General features: G+C 39.1%; 1 protein-coding gene across 6 annotated transcripts in view; it reads right to left on the reverse strand.

Moving 5' to 3' along the window:
• The window catches only part of ESRRG (estrogen related receptor gamma), a 1,015,505-nt gene that overhangs the window by 439,374 nt on the left and 554,934 nt on the right, over positions 1-21,197 (reverse strand). Inside the window, exon 1 of one of the 6 annotated variants that reach the window (XM_033936612.1) lies at positions 15,084-15,247. The exons of 4 other annotated variants lie outside the window; for them this stretch is intronic. In XM_033936612.1, coding sequence (XP_033792503.1) covers positions 15,084-15,139 — 56 coding nt within the window. In that variant the 5' untranslated portion in view covers positions 15,140-15,247. Of the gene's footprint in view, positions 1-15,083; positions 15,248-21,197 lie in introns of those variants that run through there. One more of the 6 variants, XM_033936617.1, reaches the window with a different exon arrangement.

The raw sequence follows: 21,197 nt of genomic DNA on the forward strand, positions 1-21,197 counted from the left end.
GTGCTGGTTATCAGCCAATCAAAAAAAAAAAAAAAAAATTAAGCAATTTAAGATTTTGCGCCAAACTTTTAAGATGCCTAGAGACGCCTATGTGGAGTTGCCCTTCCATGCCTAATGCCACCTAGCAACACCTATGCTAAAGTGTAGGCATGTTTATAGGCGGAAAATAGAAGTGGTTGAGTTAGGCGTCGTTAGTTGGCCGACAGGCGCCACCAAATTAAGCTAGTGAAAAACTGGCCTAATAGAGCAGCATCTATGTCTAGCCACCATTAGACATGATTCTATAAATGGCGCCTAGCAGTTGATTGACAACTACGCTGAGTGGCGCCTATAATGTAGATGTGCTAAGGCATGTTTTCAGCCGGCATCTTCATTAGCAATGCAGTCCCTTTAGATCACCAGTGTAAGCAAAATGTTGTATGACCACGTACATCAATTATTTTGTCCCAAGAAGTTGGCCTTAAAAATTCCAAAATTCCAATAAAATGGTCACCTTACTGGTATAGGAAGACCAGACTATGGAAGTGAAAAAAAAAAAAAACAACTTCTTGCAAAAGCAATTTTAGAGAATGAAAGATTAAATATGAGCTTTATTTAAGGAGGATACTGGTCTATTATTCAGCTGGTAGAGATTATGTTCTTGAAATCGCAGTCAGGCTCAAGCATATTGAATCGGGGTTGGGGGGGAGGGTTGCCTAATCGAATTGTATTGATTTGAGTGTGTCAGGGCGATCTCATTGAGAGCAATCAATAGTAATCCAAAATCAATCAATCTACTTTTGCCCCATCATTTATCAAATCTGAATAGAATATTTTCAAGCACAAAATTAAGAAAAATGAGCAACATAGAAAGAGAGAGAAAACTAAGCATCAGAAAATGAATGGCCAGAGAATTAAGAGCACTGAAAAGAGAAGAAAAATAATTAATGAGACACAAGAGAGAGGAAACTGATTGGAACAAAATAAAGAAATCAGAAAACCTGAAGAAAAAAAAAAAGATGTCTGTAGACAAATGTGTCTTCCCTATGTGATCTATACATTTTTTTTTATTATTAGCAAAACAATATTCTACTAGATTAGAATTAGGTTTCTGCTATACCTATCCCATCTCAAACTTCATTTTGGGCCTGATTCAATAAGGTCTTTTCTCATAGACACAAAAATAAAAACATGACAGGCCTATCTATGGGAAATATTTAGCATATCTAGCCTTTAGGGGGGAATTCAACAATGTGTGCTACTGTTAAGATGGGTTATTTTACCACAAATCGTGCTATTTTAGCACAGGGTTCTATTTTATCCAATAAGACCTTATGCTAAAATAGCACAACTCATTATGGTACATTCCAAAAAGGGGCCATGCTATTGAACTTCAGTGGAAAATACAGATCCCAAAATATCTAAAATGTTTACTTTTGTTAAAGCAAAGAGCTTTGGCACCTTTGCTTGTGTCTCCCCCCCCCCCCCACACACACACACCACTGATAAGCTGGTGCCAATGGAGGCAATTATGCTTTCCCTAGAAAAATAATATCTGCATTTTGAAAGTGCTCTCAATCTTATCAGGTGTATGAACAGCCCAGTTTTTAGAGGGAGGGGGGTGCAATAAGAGCCACTCCTCTTTCCTTCAGTCTGGCTATCAGATAAACCCATCCAACTAAATGCAGGCCCTCATAATCGGACACAACCCCTATTCTCACTGCTGCCTAATTTCAGCATGTTTCATGTAGTGTGCATTGATAAAACTTACGGTAAGTAAAATGAAAGAAAGAAGCAGCGACCAGTATTGAAGGAACAGTCATGGCTAATTTTAGCTTAAAAAAAAAGTACATAGGGGTCTGTTTACTAAACTGTGGTACACTGTGTTACTGCAGAACCTGTGTGTTAACTGTTGGGAGCATTGCCAGTATCTTCCCATATGGTTAACGTACAGAAAAAGTCTTCACTGTGCATTAACTGTATTGCAGATAATGTAACTCAGTTATCTGCACCTATTCTGCTGGTGTTAACTCTCATCAGATTAACAGATAACACGCAATCCTTACCTATTACCTCCCAGTTCTAAGTTAGACAGTTAACATGAAAATTAGTGTGTGTTGTTAAACTGCCATACTGTTTTTAGAACACACAAATTCCCCTATTAAGTGCTTATACAATAGAGGCCCTATGATCTTTAGCCATAAATTGCTGACAGAGACTCATCATCAACACTAGTTATGTCGGGTTAAAACCACGGGCTCACAATGCGCATTTTACAAAATATAAAGCAGGAATGAATTCATACGCATATGTAAAGTTATTTTACAGTTTTATTTTTAATTTTAATGGTTGTTTTATATGGGGTTGTAACCTCAATACTCATATTTCTGGGCAGGAGAGTCGGCAAGGATAATAAGTGACTGGTCCTCTGCAGTCGCTTCTTTTCGGTGTTTCTTCTGCTTAGTGAATCGATCACTTCCTACTTTTGCATTCCATTTCCCCTCATTTGCATTGGTGGATCAGATCAGATAGGAGATTGATTAAGAAGCTGTTTACTGAATCGGGTCAGGGTACAATCGCAAAACCAGTAAAACTGGTTTTGCGATCGTCGTTACAGGATCAGTAAATTTAGTGAATCTAGCCCATAGACCCTATAATGCTAGATAAAAATGACAAAAAAATGAAAATGCTTGTACAAAGATGCTCTTAAATTCCTCAAAAGGGTTATTAAAATTAAAACAAAAAAATAATAAACCTGGTCAATAAATGGAAACTGCTCGCATTACAAGGCATCATGCAACAAAGAAAAACTGGACTCTTCAGAGTGGTCTTTTTTTTTCTAGTGTTTGTTAGAGTCCTTTTATTAAGCTATGGTACGTGCTAGTGTGTACTTATCGCGGTTTGAAATGGCTCACTATGGGAAGTCATACAGTATGTCAGAGATTAGTGAGCAAAAAATATTTTTAAGGCAGAAGGAGCATGCCAGGACTGATCAGTTAGCGCGAAGCTTAGCGCATGAGCCGTTACACTCCACAAAATAAGGGTCAGTAAATGCGAATGCAGTAATCTATTTTTTTAATGGCCACATGCTAATGGCCATTAAGTTAAAGAATGATAAATTAGCCGTTTTACTGTTGTGGTAGAAAGTGACTTTAGTGTATGGGACCAAAGGTACGCTAGGCCACATTTTCCTAAAAATTTGTAATAGGAACCCTAAAGGATTTTACTTGTGAAGATATTTTGGACTAAATAAGACCACCAAGAACCACAAATACCAACAGCAATTCCATCATCTATTGAACTACACTATGGTCTCCTTTTACAAAGTAGCACTATCAAGTGCCACGCAGCAAAAGCCGTTTATATCCCTATGGGCTTCAGGACATTTACCTCGCCGGCCAGCGATAAATGCTTTGTATAAAAGGCCTATGTTAAAAAAAAACCAAAACACTATACACAGATTGTTTTCTGTATGACTGTCATTACTTGACCAATTTCAATAGTATTTGGGATATATCATCCTGAATAACTTTGCAGTAAGCTTATGCTAGCACCTCACCTCAACAACGTCAACATCTAGCAATTATTATCATGATATGGGCAGATACCATTTTGCTTTAAACATAGGACTCCTTTTATCAAGGTGCGCTACGGGGGTTAGCGCGGCGGACATTTCATCACGCGCTAACCCCCGCGACAAGCCAAAATACTAATGCCTCGTCAATGGAGGCGTTAGCGCGGCAGGCAGTTTAACGTGCGGTATTCCGTGCGTTAAACCCCTACTGCGCCTTGATCAAAGGACCCCATAGTTACCATGGTTTTCAGTCAGTAGGATCTGATCCTTATTAAAAATTTGTAACTGGAGAATGGTTATGTTTCTCACAAACTGGTACAAGAGTTTCCAGAAAAAAGTTAGAAGAGATTAGGGGGGTCCTTTTATTAAGGCGCACTAACCGATTTAGCGTGTGCTAAATGCCAAGACATCCATTCTATGGGCACCTTAGCATTTAGGGCACCTTAATAAAAGGACCCCTAAGTGTAGAATATGTTTTGAAGAAATTGTGAGAAATGGGCTCAACTGATCGCCAGCCAGGAAGCAGCAGGGTCTGATCAGTTTGCACTGAAGAAAACATTGCAACAGTTAAAGATCCCTTCATATAGGTGAGGTGGTAGTGTGAGTGTAGGCTTATTGCAAATTTATTCAGGATGATATATCACTAACTTTACTGAAATTGGTCATATTTTGACAGTTATACAGAAAACAAGCTTTATAGAGTTTTGTTTGTTTGTTTTTGGAGACATGGTGATCAAAGTTTCCTTCATGATTTTTTAAACCTGATCTTATTAAAATACTTTGGAGCATGATGTGTTACTAATAACAATCAAGAATGCGTTGTACAGCCATTCAGCTAAAAATCTAAAAAAAAAAAAAAATTACAAGTATAATATCTGAGTAGAAAATATGCATTTGGAAAGCATAATTTAAGATTAATCAAGCTTTAAAATGTTTCAATGTTGTTTTGAGATATTCATTGCTGAAGCATACATAGAATTCACTTCCAAGCAGAAAATACTGTTTATAGGATAAAAGTAATCTGTCAAATGCAGAAAAATAAATACCCAATGAGCGACTTAGTGTATTAAATGGAAATCTGTTTTATCCATGTGGGGAACAAAATCCCCCTTAAACTAATTATGATGTTTGTGTCAGCATGGAACTCATTCTCTTCTAGCTGAACAGAATTGCATCTTGAATATAAAGTCCGATTGATTCATTATGATTATGCAAAGCAGAATTCTGGACACACACGCGCATATACACACGCAGAGATATTAACTTTTTATTACCTCCTTGGTTTAGAAGGGGAAAATATGTGCACAAATTTAAGTCACAGCTAAGATCTAGCAAAACAAAAACACACTTCCCTTATTAAATCTACCCATCTGAAGAAAGGGCCTAGGGGGTCTCGAGATATCACGTGTACAGTTCTTCTCGAATTTGGAAAATTCCAACACAGAGTCAATACAAAGTATCTCAACCTGCAGAGAAACTCTTTCTCTAGTGGACCCGTACGGCTACCACAACACTCAATAAGTTGCCCTTGCAACCAGATATTTAGAACAACAAATAAAGTGGCTACACCTGGCATTTCACTGGAAAATGCCACACATTATTCTAAGGGTTAAATGCTTTCTTGGAAGGCTCAGCAATTGAGCTCTGGTGGCAGGAAATGTGTGTCCTGTTGAAAAAGGTTAGGTACAAAATGCTTTCGCTTGGAAAGAATTCACAAGCTAAGCTACTGTGTGGACAAGCTTTTTTTTTTTTTTTTCTTTCTCCCATCCTCTCTTTGCTGACCTCCGACAGACAGAAAAGTCAGTCACGTGTCACCAACTGACCCTACCTCATGCATCTGTTTGCTCTTGGAAAAGCAGAAATGAGCCATCCCCCCAGCTTTACCCGAGAACAATTGCATGCATTAAACCAAGTGTGAGCTGCTGCATAATTCGGCCCAGAAGTGTTGCGTCTCCATCTGCAACACTGCCCTTCTCATGACTGATGGGACAGGTGTCATTCAGATTAATGGCAGCCACCAACAGGACTGCCTGAATCTTGAATATGACATAGCAATAGTGAGAGGATGTGCAGCCCAAGCTGGCTCTGCTCAGTTATTGGAATTCCCACTTAAGCCTTCTGATGGCTCATGGGAACAGTTGCAGAGTCGTGGCATTACATGCCACTTCAAAACATCTATTCTGCTAGGTTAGCTACTGATCTGAAAACAGTGCCAAGAATGCTTACACTGCTAGTGAAATAAACCATACTGTATCAACAGAAAACCCAGCACTGGTGGGGCATTAAAATACAATCTAAAGAAGTCTGCTGAGGATTTTCAAATTCTTCAGAATGGCCTAGGCCTATTTCAGTTTTCTTCCTGAACCACAGGTAATATTATATTTATTGCTGATATTTACCTATTTGAATCTAACATTACAAAAAAAAATCTATATCTGTATTCTATTAAACATAGTGCTGTTTGTCATGAGTACCTTTGAACAGTTATCAAACTGGTACCTCATAAGTGCAAGACAGCCTTCTAAAATTCAGTTTTAAGATATTTTCCCACCTTACAGGTGAGGTCAGTAGGAAAAAAAAAGTCTTTATTTGAAAAGGAATACACACATCTTCTTGGTAAAATCCAAAACGCAGAGAGATATTTAACTTTTTGTGCGGCGTCGGAAAAAAAAGGACAGGCAAATTGATGACAATTTTGGAATTGTTCCTGTTTCATCGAAAAAATATACTTCTGTAATTTTAACCAAGGAGGTGTGGGGAAAGGGAGTTTATCTCTTGCAAACTCTGCCCTGGTTTACAACCTAGGTAAATCTGTCTTAATTCTGACATTCTGCTTTTGCAGGAGTATTTCCATTTGATCAGTAATGTAATGTAATGTAATAATTCTAGTTTATTTTGGTTTTACCCTATTTTGCAAAATATATAATAAGCCTAATCCAGACAAGAATACTGGGCCACACAGGCACATTTACTTACAGGTAAACAAGTCAAGCTACTCAAACTGGCTCAATAACCAGAGCTTTAATGTGTTCTATAATATCCCATCAAGACACAGCTCAGCTCCACCAGTAAGAGGTTGCGTTATAGTTATACAGGTGCCTTCTGAAATCCACCAAAAGTTTCTTCCATTTCATCACCGATTATTCAAAGAGTGGAAACAAAGCCTGAGTCTAATCACAAACTCAGAAATGCATCTTTGCTGGATATATGCCATATGTATTACACATGGCATACATGCTACAAAGATCTTATTCCTGGGAGAGAGGTAGCACAACCGCTATTTATTTATAATCATTTTATATTCCATTCATCCACTAACAACAGGTTTGGCAAATTACAGCACTTAAACGTTAATGCAATACACCCAAAGACGATGGCTATAACTGATTCAACTTTGCGGATCTGCTGTAGGGGCTTTTCAGTCAAACTGTGTTTGCCAAAGAGTTTTATGAAAGATCCAGGATGGATAAGGGTCAGATAATAGATATGTGAAGTTCCTGTTTAATTCTTAAATAATTTCATGCATAAGTGGACATTCAATGCTCAGTAGTATAACGGCCTGACGATGCAAGGTTTTCCCCTAAAGGACACTTTAAATTATAAAAGAAACAAATAGATTTAAAATGTTAAAATATTTTAATAATTCTCCATTGTATAGCAGTTCACTATGTTCAGATGCCAACAAGAGGTGAATTAGTTTAAACACACAGAAGCATGTTTATCTGGACTGTTACATCGCCACATGTCAGGATGCAGAGACGTGGTAAGGGAAAGGTTCAGCATTTGTCCTTCATGTTCCAAAAGGAACTGCAATGGCGCTCAGCTTCAGCCATATCGTCATCATCTTTCTCTCTATATAAGATATTTTGAATATCAAAAATAGCTTTACGGAAAAGATGAGATTTTCCTAGTCTTACCTCCCATCCCTCCTACCTAGGGCAGAACAGGAAAAATACCATTGCAACACTCATTTCTTCTAAATATTCTGTGACTCTTCTTTATTTCTGTGATCCTGTTAACCTGGGATAAAAGAAAAGTAGCACCACTGCTCTGGGGACAGCAAGCCACCAGACTTCGAGCACTCACACCAACCTTCCTATTTACTCAGGGAAGTATTACACGGCCGATGGCTTTCAGCAGAAACCGTGAGATCAAACACAGCCTAACTGGCCCATATATGATAATTTGATGCCCCTCAGCCCAGCTAATATTAGTTTGTTTTCTAGGTATGTACTGCCAAAGCACATTGCATGCAGTACGTCATTCCAATCCAAATGCTGCAAAAGGAGATATGCAATTCTGTTTTCTATCAGAAAGAATAGAGGAATAAGCAGCACAGTGGCTGATGTTCAATGAAATAATGCAAAGAATCTAGCCTTCTCTTCTTGTAGAATTTGGATTTTCACAGTATGTGTGGAGGCAGCCTACTATCTTCCAGTGTAAATAATCCACTTGCACCCACAATAAATTGGTATTTCTATTTTATTTTATTTTACAGTGAACTGAATATAATGAAGTAAGTGATGCAAGAAACAGTTGGAATTTTCTCCAAATGTATACTATTATGCACACAATTCATCTTCATTTGTGATGAGCAGTTGCAAAGAGGAACATAGGCACACAATACTACCCCAGCTCACACACTACATGACAGATTGATTTGATTTGGGAAAAAGAATCTCTGTTTAATAAAGGCTCAGCTTACTTTACTTGCCACGTTATGTTAATGAAGCATCAGGCAATTACCTATCTATGGCCTGTTATTTTCAGACCGCATGCCAGGTTATGTAGTTAAGATATTTTAAACAGGTCCTGAGGATGCATCGTTCATACACAAATCTCTACCTGCAGTGGAATCCAAAAGAAGGCAGGAGGAAATGAAAGCTGGCCATAAAGACCAATGAAATGTTTGGCATCAGTTTTACCTACTTAAAAGTTACATTCAAAAGGTTCTATTACAAATGCATGAAAATGATTTTGTGTTTAAAGCTACAATAGAATTAAAGTCGGGGAAACAATCGCAAAACCATCGGTACACGATAGGTAAGTTCAGTGAATCTAGCCCGTAGTTTCTTTAGAGTCTGCGGTGCCATGTACTGAATTCTATTTCTTGCTTAGGTTCTTTACTCTCTGCCTAATGGAGGCTCTGTATTACTGAAGTATTACTCAGTCAGCGCCCAGGAAAACCAGTTAGTTCTAAAACTATCTGCCAGTGACACCTTGTGGTTCATCAGTAAGTAGCATTAGACTTTCCAGGTAGCTACAAACTGTTCTCTTGGCCACAAGATGCTGCTGTAATACCTAACTGCAGACAATGGAAAGCAATCAGGATCTTAGCTGAGCAAAAACAATGCAGGGAAGAGTAAAAAGCAAAACATCAAAAGAAGAATAAAACAGCAACATTTTCTACCCTTTACTTCTGGAATGTATTTGTTTTACCTAATATTTTCTGAAGTTTCATAAAGTGTATTTATTGTATGGTTAAGTTATATAGATGAAAAGAGATTTAGTGATAATATACCACTTTTCATTTGTACATAATAATGGTAATAATAAAAGTCTCACCATAAAAAAGTGTCACCATAAAAAAGTGTCTTAAGCATTGCATGAACAGATGCATAACATGGTAAGGAAAACATTCAGGACTTTTGCCATTATCAATGGTATTAAAATCTCAGGCATGTCTGTAGCATTGGGTATATTCATGGCATAACAGCAGTTTACTCTATTGTGGGAAATAAGGTGCAACTTTACTGCAGGTATATGGGATTTTTCTCTTAAAACAAAAAAGGAAGTTTGGAAACCTGTGTTTTAAAAGAAATGTAAGCAATTGGGTGTGTTTCTCTCCCTGCAGTCTGCATTTCTTTAGTACATGATAATGGGGAGTGGGGTTGTGAACCTCTCCCCATGGAAAACTAACAGTAGAGAAAAATATATATACGTATACATATACAGTATATATATATATATATAGCAAGTTTATACAGAAAATAAATAATAAAGATAACAGATTTGGGGTTCTTAAAGGCTGGATTTTCTTAATCAAAGCAGCTTTGAAGTATGGAGGAGGAAAATTCTTGTGAGTAAAATGTTCCAACAGAAACACTATTTGTAGGCAGCAGCACCTGCATATACATAAACCAGCAAGATATATGTACAAACTACAATTGTGGAGTTTCCAAATATTGGGCATATCACAAAATGGACTAAAAGGTTCTCAGCCCAACCAACCAACTTCCTAAATTTTGAGCATTATTTTGCTACTGTAGTTGAAAAGGGTGTTATCATATTTTGTTAAATGTCAATTTGCAGAAATGAAATTCTCTGTTTTGACATTGTTTCAGATCATTGATTGAACCATATCCACATCATTCTCTTCTTGACTGGGCTGAGAACTTATCAGCACCCCCTCATATGTATGTATATAATTTCATTTTATAAGAAAAAAACAATACATCTAGTCCTTCAAGAAAATGTTTCCCTAGACAAAAAAAAATAAAGAAAATCACAAAAGAAAAGTTACCCTTACAATTTGATAAGTGAAAAAGAAAATATGAATAAAGAAAAAAAATCCCTCCCCAACGCCAAATATATGACCACAAATTGAAAAAATCTCTTGAAAGTGTGATAAAGATTTACAAACTGTTTTACTTAATGGAAAAAGAAAAAAGTAGTGACAATATAGATGGTTTATGAACTGAAATGTAAAAAGCTACAGATATGTACATGCACAACATGTCATATGCAGATTGTGTTAAGAAAATCCAGTCTCTCTGTATATCTATCTATATAAACACACAACTCTGTACAGTATGTGTGCGCGCGCGCATGAGTGAATGTAATAGTCAAGTCCAACAGCAAAGGAGCCTGTAATAAGTGGAATGTCAAGCTACGGAGATTGCTGGTCTCATCCCTACACTATCAAACATACACATAAAGTATGATTGGAGACAGAGAGGCCAAATATTTCACTGTCAGAGCATGTCGAGAACTGCAATTCATTTCTCTCTCATGTGCTTTAGGACAATGACAATTTAATACAAGGCCAGTGGATGTAAAAAAGATAAAAATCACAGAAAGTGGCCCAGTGTAATCACACATTTCCCTGGGAGAGTTGTGCACTTCTGACATGCATAGTGCTTTATTGTCCTGTGCCAACCCCCCCCCCCCCCAGTGGAAAACCAAATCCACAGCAAAGTTTGTCGTTCATGCTCATTTTCAAAATTGAAAAGAAATGGGAAGAGGAAGCTCCAGCTAGATTTGTCAAGGCAAATTAAAACATTTCTGTCACCCTCACAGGTATTCCCACTTGGTGTGGGCCAAACAGGCAGCAGACTTTTATAAGTACCAACAGACATACAATTGAATTTGTTTTCTGAGCTCCCAGACAGTAAAACCCTGCTAAATATTTTGTTGTCTTTAACATGCAGAAGGAATTGTGTATATAAATATTCTATAAACACACATATACAATTTTACTTTCTGTGTGTATTGTATGTATGTGTGTTTATATACATTCACAGTAAGATCACAAAGGTATAACTGACCCTGCCCAAGTACTTAATCCAAATTTATTTCTTGTCCAAATGCTGGCTCACAGGCAGAAGAAAAGAGTGGCACTTGATGAGTTTACTTGACCATTGCAAGATCTGTATACTAATAGCACAAGAAGTGTTTGCTAAAGGAAACAATCTCTTCTCCTGGCAGTATCAACAGTTATATGTTTTATTTTTCCTTTATAAAATGGGAAAAGCAATGTGCCCTTAGCCGATATCTGATTTAAAAAAAAAAAAAATAAAATCCCAAGTGTGTTGCATGGACGGCCATCAAAAGTATCTATGAAACCTTGTGACAGCGAAGGGAAACCAAACAACCCGTCTCTAATCTTTTTGCACTAATAACTGAAATATCAAAATGATGCTTCTCTTTAGAAGACCCAGCAGCACTTTTGAACTCATTTCTGTAAGACAGTCCAGAAGATGTGGCTAGGAATGGATGATTAGCTTGCCACTTTCCACAGTCTTGCACCTGAATTGCAGACAGCTACAAAACACAAGAAACTTAAGACTCTTTCCAAATGGATAATATACCTTGAAAACAGCAATGAAATGGAGCCATTCAAGAGAATTAATGAATATCCACCAGGGCTTTGCTAATAACATGGGTTAATTACCACTGCAACGCACCAGGCTCAGTAAATAAAAGAGCACACAGAAAAACACATTGAAATGAGCAGCCAACCCCACTGAATGACTAGACTCAGAGTTGCTTAAATACACACATAGAGATGTTATATAGATGATATACAGACATACATATATACACACATACTTACCTTTACAGATATACAACAGCCAGTGTATGCACACACATAAAACAGTGTAACCCTATGTTGTATCTATTTATACATAAACAGATATTTTCTGTTATTTTTATTTAAATTGCAATACAAGATATATGCAGTGTGGTATACTCATATTTATAGTTAACACACATGCATACATACATATATATATATATATATATATAAGAAATACATACTTTCATGCACTTATTTAAAATGTAAAGAAAAGTAAATGAGAAATATTTTTTAAAAGACACCATACTTCCCGATTTTCTATCTGAAAGAAAAACTAAAAGCTATTAAGTTGTGTATGGTGCTGCTTATATATAATGTAATCTGTGTATAATATAAGCACTACCTCTGCAATTGTATTTTAGGAAGAACTGTTTACCTTGCAAACAAATCCTGCCTGAGCCTCTCTGAGCTTGAGGATGGTGTACCACAGGCTAAAAAAGCGAAGCAGTTGTGGAACATTGAGATCAACTGTGGCTGCCCATTAATTCAGCAAATACATTTCCCAAACTTTGCCCCAGATTTCGCACTTGCTGTGCTGATACACTTCTTTGGGAATCAGACGGAAGCCTACGCTTTGCAGCAGTTGAAGAGATAAGCAAATGAGAAAGTCTGAAAAAATATACCAGAGTGGGAAAGAACGCTTGAAATGTGAGCCAATCTTTAACCTAGGTCTACTCTTGATTTTCTGAATAATCCCTTCGAAGCTCTGGTCTTTGCTGATGGCAAAGAAAATGTAAGCAAAGTATATTGCACTCCACTTTTATAGAATGGCGTAGCTATAGGCACGCACAGAGTTTGGGTAGATTAAGGGAACTTTTTAATATGTTCAATAGAACAAAAACTAATCCAAGGCTCAGGGAAAAAAAAAATGAAGCCCAGGGAAACTACAATATCCATTGCCTAAATCTGAGCAGTGTTTTTTTTTTTTTTTTCCGCCTCTGTCGAGTTGCAGGATATCATGTTTACATTTACCAAACAATCCCCCCCTCTCGGCCCTCTTCAATCGCCTTCGCTTCTTCCAACAGCTGTGACAACTGGTAAAACAGTGCGAAGGTTTGGGCGCGCGCCATAATCCGTTAGCCCCGAGTACTTTTTAATCACTCCAGGCCGAAGGCGATCGCCTGTGCCGGCCACATCGTTTCATTCAGAGCGATTAGACTGACACGTATGTCAGGACGGGCACACACATTTCCTTAACTATTATTTAAAGAAGGGGGGGTTACTGTATTTCTTTAACCCCCCCCCCCCCCCCAAAGTCATGCCTGAACACTTGCTAAAGGCTTTTTCGTCATTTCCCAGAATCTATCTCGCCCTGCGAAGCGCTCAGGGTTTGCACCAAACCCGCACGCCTCTATTCTTTATTTCCTTATGCTCATCTACATATTCATTACTTTGGTGGATAGCCACCGGCTATTAATATGACTAATAATAACATGCGCCGTATAAACTCAGTGGTTTATGAACTGAAACTGAAAGGACAAGTCAATTGTTTATCGCCCTTTTCTAACTCTCTATTTGCTGAAGCAGCTAATCCATCAGGGCAATTCTAATATTTTAATAGCATCAAGAATGGAGGGGGGGGGGGGAGGCAAAATATAACCAAAATGAGTTTGAATCACGGTGGACAACTTCAACATGCGCCCCCGATTTATTTGCCTTAAGGAGCTTATCTGAACTAATCAGCTATAAGAAGGTAACTTCAACAAAGCGTCTTTAGCCTTTAAAAAAAATGAATTTACAGCACTTAGGAAGCAACTTCCAGAACAGCTGGAAGCCTAGGCAGCAGCGCACCCTGAATGTGGTTTTTGCCATTTTTATGTTCTCCTTCTAAGACCTGCAACCCCTCCCCCTCCCCTCCCCAACTTCTGACTGGTTATTATTTCTAAAAGTTTCCAATTCGAACGTTCTAACCCGCGAGCTACTGTTTTGTGTTTGTTTGTTTTTTTTCTCCCTCTAAGCTGCACAACCGCGTCGGCTCGAGCCACTTCGCAGCTCTGCCTGGATTACACCTAACAATAGAAAATGCCCCAGACGTCAAGGCCAGCCGGAGAGCAAGTGGAGCGCCTGCGATCCCCCTGTCACGCGAGCCCTGCGTTGGGCGTCCAAATGAATCTAACTCCGCCACGCCGGCTTCGGCGCGTGCCTTTTCTGCACCGATTACAAGGGCTCGGTAGTGTGGCGTTTAAAGCCGAACGGCAGCCCTGGCTCGACACGAAGACGGATGAATCAATGACAGCTTCCCCCCCAGATATCCCAACATGAAATCCTGGCTGCGGGGCTGAAATGAAGTTCGCGAGATACTGATCTGCCTGACTTTTCTCAGGGTTTAACAATATATTCCGAAGGGTCGCGGTTAAAATGATGGAAGCAGCTGTGCACGGGGGGGGGGGGGGGTGTTAAAAAGTACTTTTGCTTCTTCTATAGGCAGATGCTCGTCTGGGCTAACAAAGCCAATCTGCTGCCATCTACATTTTATCATTTAAGAAACAATTTGAGAGTGGTGGTGGGGGAGGGGGGGGTCTTTTTTTTTTTTTTGCCACATCCAATTGGAAGAGCGACCCCCCCCCTTCCCGGTAATGTATTGCCGTATTAACCAGCTGACTTATCATATCATAATAGTGCTCAGCTCTCTTTTTCAGAAGACAACATTTCAGATTACTCTTTGAAGGTAAATTAACAATTGGCAATGCTATTTGTCTCTACCACTTGATTACCAAAGCACGCCAGTGAAGTGACAGAAAATCTCTTCACACTGTAAATACCAGATAAGCTGCGCAATGGTTAAAAAAAAAAATAATGAAATCATTTTCAAATACCACATTTCACCCATTTGGGGACGAGAACATACATACGCGCGCGCGGAATGCCCTAACAACAACAACAAAAAATAATAATAATAAAGCCAGTTTTAAGAAATTAGTATGCACTAGTGCCAAGAGCCTGCTCTTAGTTACAGAATAAGAAGGGAAAAACTGCCGCACAGAACTCAAGACTGGAAAGGTAACAAGAATTTTCTCACGTCACTGAAATGAAAACGATCACGCTCGACACAACAAACAGAAACACACACACACACAAGCGACACACAGGCGAGCTTTTCAAGCGCACAAAGCCACGCAGCATTACCTGGAGCAGGGCTTACATTTTGTGGCATGAATAAAAGGTACCTACTCTTCTTCGTAGTGCAGGGAAAAAGACTCAGGGAGGCAAAGTTCTACCGAATCCATGTGCGCTTGGCAACCATTATTTGTGCACCCCAGCTATAAATCAAAGTTTCCTTGACAGAGCACAGTGCAATTAACACAAATGTTCTCCTGGTGACAAGCCTATGGGCACAGCCAGTTGGGACCAAAAGCTCTCACACTCTTCTAATCAAGGACTTAAAGCCCGGGCTCGAGCTCATAAATATGAAGCGGGGCTTTGCATATGCAGTCCCTCTGGCCCAGGCAGGCGCTGGATTGGCGGGGCTCTGACCAATCACAGCTGATAAGGGACAGGGGCTGCACAGGCTGAGAGGAGCTAGGCAGGTAGAGAGGGTGGAGGCTGGGAAAGAGGCTGAAAAGGCAGGGGCTAGATTAGAAATAATAATAATAAAAGATTGTCATGTTGCACATCTTCTGTGGGGCTACAAGAGAGAAAAACAAAATAATAATAATAATAATATAATCATGGGTAAGAAAGAAGAATAATTTGTTTATCTCCCTGACTCCTAAATGTTTTCCAGCCTGCCAGGCATCTTGAAAGGAGGAAAGCATGCGGACTGCCAGTGCATTCTGAGGAGCCCTGAAACTAAGGTACAGAATGAAGTTTGTCCTCTCATTGTCTGTCTAGAATCATAGACCACCCGGGTCCTGTGCTCATCTCGCCTTGTCCTATTACAGTATCTCTTATTTCGCTAACTTCTAGTCAGGTTTAAAAAAAAAAAAATAATAATCGACGTTTTAATGATTTACAAAGCCTGAACTTTGAACTGAAAGTTTTCTTTTTATCTCTTCGAACTAGATCGTCTTAGATTCATCTACATTTGTGCCAACACTTTTGAGTTAAAAATGTCATATAACGTAACATCACAAAAACACACACAGATTGTATGCACTTAAATACATGGATATCTATGCATGTGTGTGTTTCTGTCTGTATAGAGTGTATATAAATATGTATCTATATACACAATGTATATGTACGTGTGACTATAGAGACAAAATATAATGTACAGAGGGACTACATCTCTTCACTAACTACACCTATGATACTTAAATTCAACATTTCAAGGCAAAGTTCAGAAAAAGTAGTAAAGAGAAAGGAAAGATTTAGGTTTCAGTTGTGTCAAGTGCTTTCTTCTTCAGCTGAGTACCCTCAGCACAGATCTCATTCTAACCTCTCTACAAGAGACACATTTCAAATACTTCATGCACTTTTACTAACCACATTGGGGTAGGGGAAAAGAGAATTTCAAAAGTCATACTGGCTAAAGAACGTTTGAGTTTAGTTTTTCCTTCATTTATAATTGATTTCAGATTTTTGATGGAAATTCTGTGTAGTATTTGATCATGGGCATTTAATAGTAACCCATTATGAATTCTACTTGGGATTAAGAAAACATTCTGAGTTGCAAACCACTTGTTTCAAGACAGCAGGTTGATAAATAATTTGCTTTGTAGGTTAATACCAGGGACCTAGGCAGTCATTTTTATTTTAACAGGTTGCCAGTTGTCTTGTAGAACAATTGGTTTTGCAGAATAAAGATGTGTCTCTTTTTAGGTTTCTACCGCAGGCTGGTGAGGTAAATGCTCTGACATTCACAAAATTCCTATGAGCGTTGGAGCACTTACCTCGCTGGACCGCGGTAAAAACCTCTACCGCGGCTTTGAAAAAGGAACTCTTAATGGACACAATTGTTTAGTTTTCAAGAGCTGTTTTCCCTTCATCAGGTCACTGCACTCAGAAACTAGCTACCATGGTATGAAGTTAGTAGAAACAATAAAAATTAAAAAGGCATCACATACAGCTTGATTGATCATCTTTATTCTATGTTTTTAGTAAGTGAAATAATAATTTAGCCATCATTTCAGTACAAAACTAAATCGGGGTTTTTTCCCCCCCCAGTTCCCAAGGAAGGCACTTGTAAAATAAATACTGGGTATTAATAATGAGAACTATCTCTTGTCACCCCTAAACCCTGGGCAGAGACTTCAGGCTGCTTTAATCTTTTAAAGTTTATGCTGCTGTCTCATAATTGGTATTTTACAACAAGGGATTCTAGCACGATAAGAAAATCCTGCAAGCACTATCACACCTACAACGCAGGAACCCTTCAGAATGCTTCATGTCACACATATACACAACCTTTGAAAATATTTATATCACACACATACCCTGAGAAAGCACATTCTCTGCACTGCACATACCCAATGGAATATCAAAACAAAACAATTTTTTCAAGACTCACTTATACCCTTCTTATTACACTTCACAATATATTTAGCATTTTAAATGTATTTATGTCCTGTGTCTCCTCTGAACACATTTATAAGAATGTACTCTAGATTGCACTGTTTTTATTTCTTCCCCCCACCAGGATTTTTTTTTTAAATCCACTTGCTTTTGTTTGGGTTGTGATTAGTGTTTCCCAACCTTGTGAAGCCCATCTATATTTTCAGCAATATTATGTGGCATGCCGACCTCCATCAAGCAGTGTAGATATGGAAGAGGACTCATATGGCTAGAAGAAAAGCTAAGGAAGCACTGAAAGTTTCACTAGAGGCTGGAAAGACTCAAAGGAGAAGATTCTCAGAAAGGGGGAAAGGAGGATGTGCTGGGCCCTCTTCTCTGTACCCTGTTAATTCCTGCATTCCACGGCTCATGTAGCTAGGAAAGAGAGACAGACATGTGCTCAGAAAGAAGCTCCAGCATGTTTAAGGACCACTATCAATGTCACTTTTTGCTGCTGAAGGTAGAGCTCATGTGGTGGTGTGGATCTGAACATCAGGCAATGGTGACTTAGCCCACGGCACAATCAGTCAGGTCTGAAAACACCTGGTACAGGGGGGGAGGTTAATTTCTGTGATCACAGCGTGCATAATGTTAACACATTTAGAGACGCTAACCAAGAAAAAAGTAATGCTATCTTGTCCTCAGTGGAGTTGAGGTAGAGTGGTTTAAGCCCCCCCTTAACCCCCTCCCCCACCCAATACTGCACTGGCTCTCAATCACAGTCAGAAGGCCAAAAGGGAACATCCTCAGCTCATGGTTCAAACCTTACATTTGTGAAGAGGTAAAGGGACAGTTAAAGCTCAAGGGTGGTCTATGGCATTGCACCAGGAATGAAACGGAGTCTTACCATCCTTATCTGGCAGCCTATTCCATCTTTTGGTAATAATAGCCAGAGAAGCCAACATCCAAACAATATAGTTATAGGAAACACACCTGCAAGGGTGTTTATATATATGCTTCCAAAGGCATTTATATCATATTTATACTGTATACAAACAATGAATAAATTTATATTAGAATTCCTGTATAGTCTTATTCAGTCTGTGTTTATATTGCATATACACACACAAGTTATTTATATCGCATATAGTTCCATAATGTCCTCAGAAAGTATTTGCATTGCGAAGCCACACACATGTTTTCTAGATATACTACCCCCATCCCCCTTTTTCCGAGCAAGGCTTACTAAATCTCTCCTATTCACCGCACAGCTAGTAGAGTTTTCAGGATATTTACAATGAATATATATGAAACATTTTGCATACAATGAAGATACAGGATGTGGAAATGTATCGTATCTCAGGCACATACATTGCAGGTAACCTTTAAATCTGACCAGCTGCAGAAGTCACTAAGACAGGTTTGGGAAGCCCTTTCTTAGAAAATCTTTAAATCATACACACCCAGAATGTATTCATACCATATATTCTCTGAAAACATGCTTCTGTCTCTCAGAATACATCTGCATTGCAAACACATTCAGAAATTGCTTATAACATAATGTATTTATGGTACACACAGCCTTCAAAATGCATATTTTTTTTGTCACATACCCACTCAAGAGTCTGATTCACTAAGGCACAGATGGACCATCTCTACTCCTTCGCAGCCATAAAACTTTGGATTTATTTTTTTAAACAGTGCTTCCAGTGAATGTTAGAAAGAGATTAGTAAACAAAACATCTAATGAAAAGTTGAGTCCAGATGATTTTTTTTAAATGCATTCATTACCCTGAATAGAAGACGTCTATGACCCACAGAAAGCAGAACTTCCCTGTGTGACTTCCAGATGTTCTAAAGCCAGGGCAAAAAGTCGATAGCCTCTATTCTTTGACATGAAGATAGAAGGTGCAAGAAAATATGTTCCGTCTAAGCCACAGGTGTCAAAGTCGGTCCTCGAGGGCCAGAATCCAGTCGGGTTTTCAGGATTTCCCCAATGAATCTGCATAAGATCTATTTGCATGCACTGCTTTCAATGCATATTCATTGGGGAAATCCAGAAAACCCGACTGGATTCCGGCCCTCGAGGAGGGACTTTGACACCCCTGGTCTAAGCCAAGCACATGTGGATGCACACCCGGGTCAGGAAGGGAGCACGCTCACCTAGCAATTGTGTGCACAAAACGTTTGCTGTTTTTCTTTATTGTGGACAAAGGCTATACCACACACATCGAGTCAAGCCTGAAAACTTGCACAGAAATTGTTTTCCATGCACACATGGGCCAGCAAAAATTAGAACACTGGAGCAAATCTCTATTTGAAAAAGACCAACTGTGACTCAGCTGGACTGAATATATTTTATATATGGTATGAGAAAATATCACGGATCAAGTATCTCTAGTGGAAGAGAAGCATCGTGCAGTAGCTGAGGAAGCCAGATTTCAAATCCTGATTCTCTCGTTCACGCTCGCATTGACCTTGGGTAAGTGACTTTATCTTTCATTACTCCAGGTACAGATTTAAAGGACAAGTTTATAACTTTCTGCAAAGTGTTATGCACCACTTATGCATGTCAGAGGCACCATAATGGGCACTAATGCACGCAAGTACACCAGGCATTATTTTACAGGGGTGTGCTTAAGTGCTGTGGTCCAAAACTGCAAGAGGGCATATAAATAGGCAGTGAATGGGCGGCTACGGGCATGCTTATGTCATATGATACACTTAGGAGTAGCTACTTATGCCTCTTATTGACCTGGCATAAGTGGGTGAATCTAAAACGAGGCACAGCAATGCCAACTTGTGCTAGCATTCTATAATAATACTAACTTTATTCTTTTATACCGCCATAACCAAAAGTTCTAGGCAGTTTACACTAAAAAGAGCTGGACAATCTTGGCATCCGTTTGCCATTATAGAATTGGTGCTCAGTGCATGTCTGGGGCAAATAAGATGAAGCACTAAGTTATAGTATTGCCCCCTTGGAAAGCAAGTCCCATGGAGCAGAGGCACACTTAAGAGTCAGATTCGGTAAATGGTGCCAGAGTTAGACACCATTAAGATCTGTGCTAAGCGCCAATTCTATAAAGGTTGTTTAGCGCTGGAACAGCGCTTCGTGCAGATTCCCATGCCCAAGACGAGACCTGGCGTAAATCCTCATGCCCAACTGATGGCAGTTGGGCATGTAAATCCAAGTACAGTATTCTACAACATCATGCCCTGACCCACCCATGCCCCTCCCATAGCCATGTCCCCTTTTGAGTTTTGCGTGCTATGAAATCTAGGCGTGCATGGTATAGAATAGAGTATAGGGCAGATGCAGGCATAACTCCTAAATTACTGCCAATCAATCCCAATTAACTCCAATAACTGGTTATTTGTGCCTGACTGATTCGTTTACATGCACATCTGGGATCTGTGCCCGACTTTAGGCGACCTATATAGAAACTGGGGGTTACTAGAACTCAGGATTGTGCAGCTGAGTAATTGAATCTAAATGCCAAATTCATTCATGCAGTTTAGGAATTTTCCAGAAGAAAAGACTGTGCTGTAGAGTAGAGTTTATAGACAGCACTCACAGCTAACATGCATACTCTCAGAAAACAATTGTCCTATCTTTGCAACAGATTTATATATCACTAGATGAATCATTTCAACTACAAAGATATACTCTAAAAGATTCACTGCCATTATCTCTCTTCCAAAGTGTGGATCTACAGCACACAGGCTCAAAGTGCACTTACGGAACCAGAGCTCAAGTACAGAGCATTATACTTCTCCCTCTGAATCCGCGAGGGTTAGGGGCAGAGCTGGCCTGCGAATATGGAAAATTGCGGGTAACGTTTAGGGCCG

Source organism: Geotrypetes seraphini, chromosome 3, assembly GCF_902459505.1.
Source record: "Geotrypetes seraphini chromosome 3, aGeoSer1.1, whole genome shotgun sequence".
Lineage (NCBI taxonomy): Eukaryota > Metazoa > Chordata > Amphibia > Gymnophiona > Dermophiidae > Geotrypetes > Geotrypetes seraphini.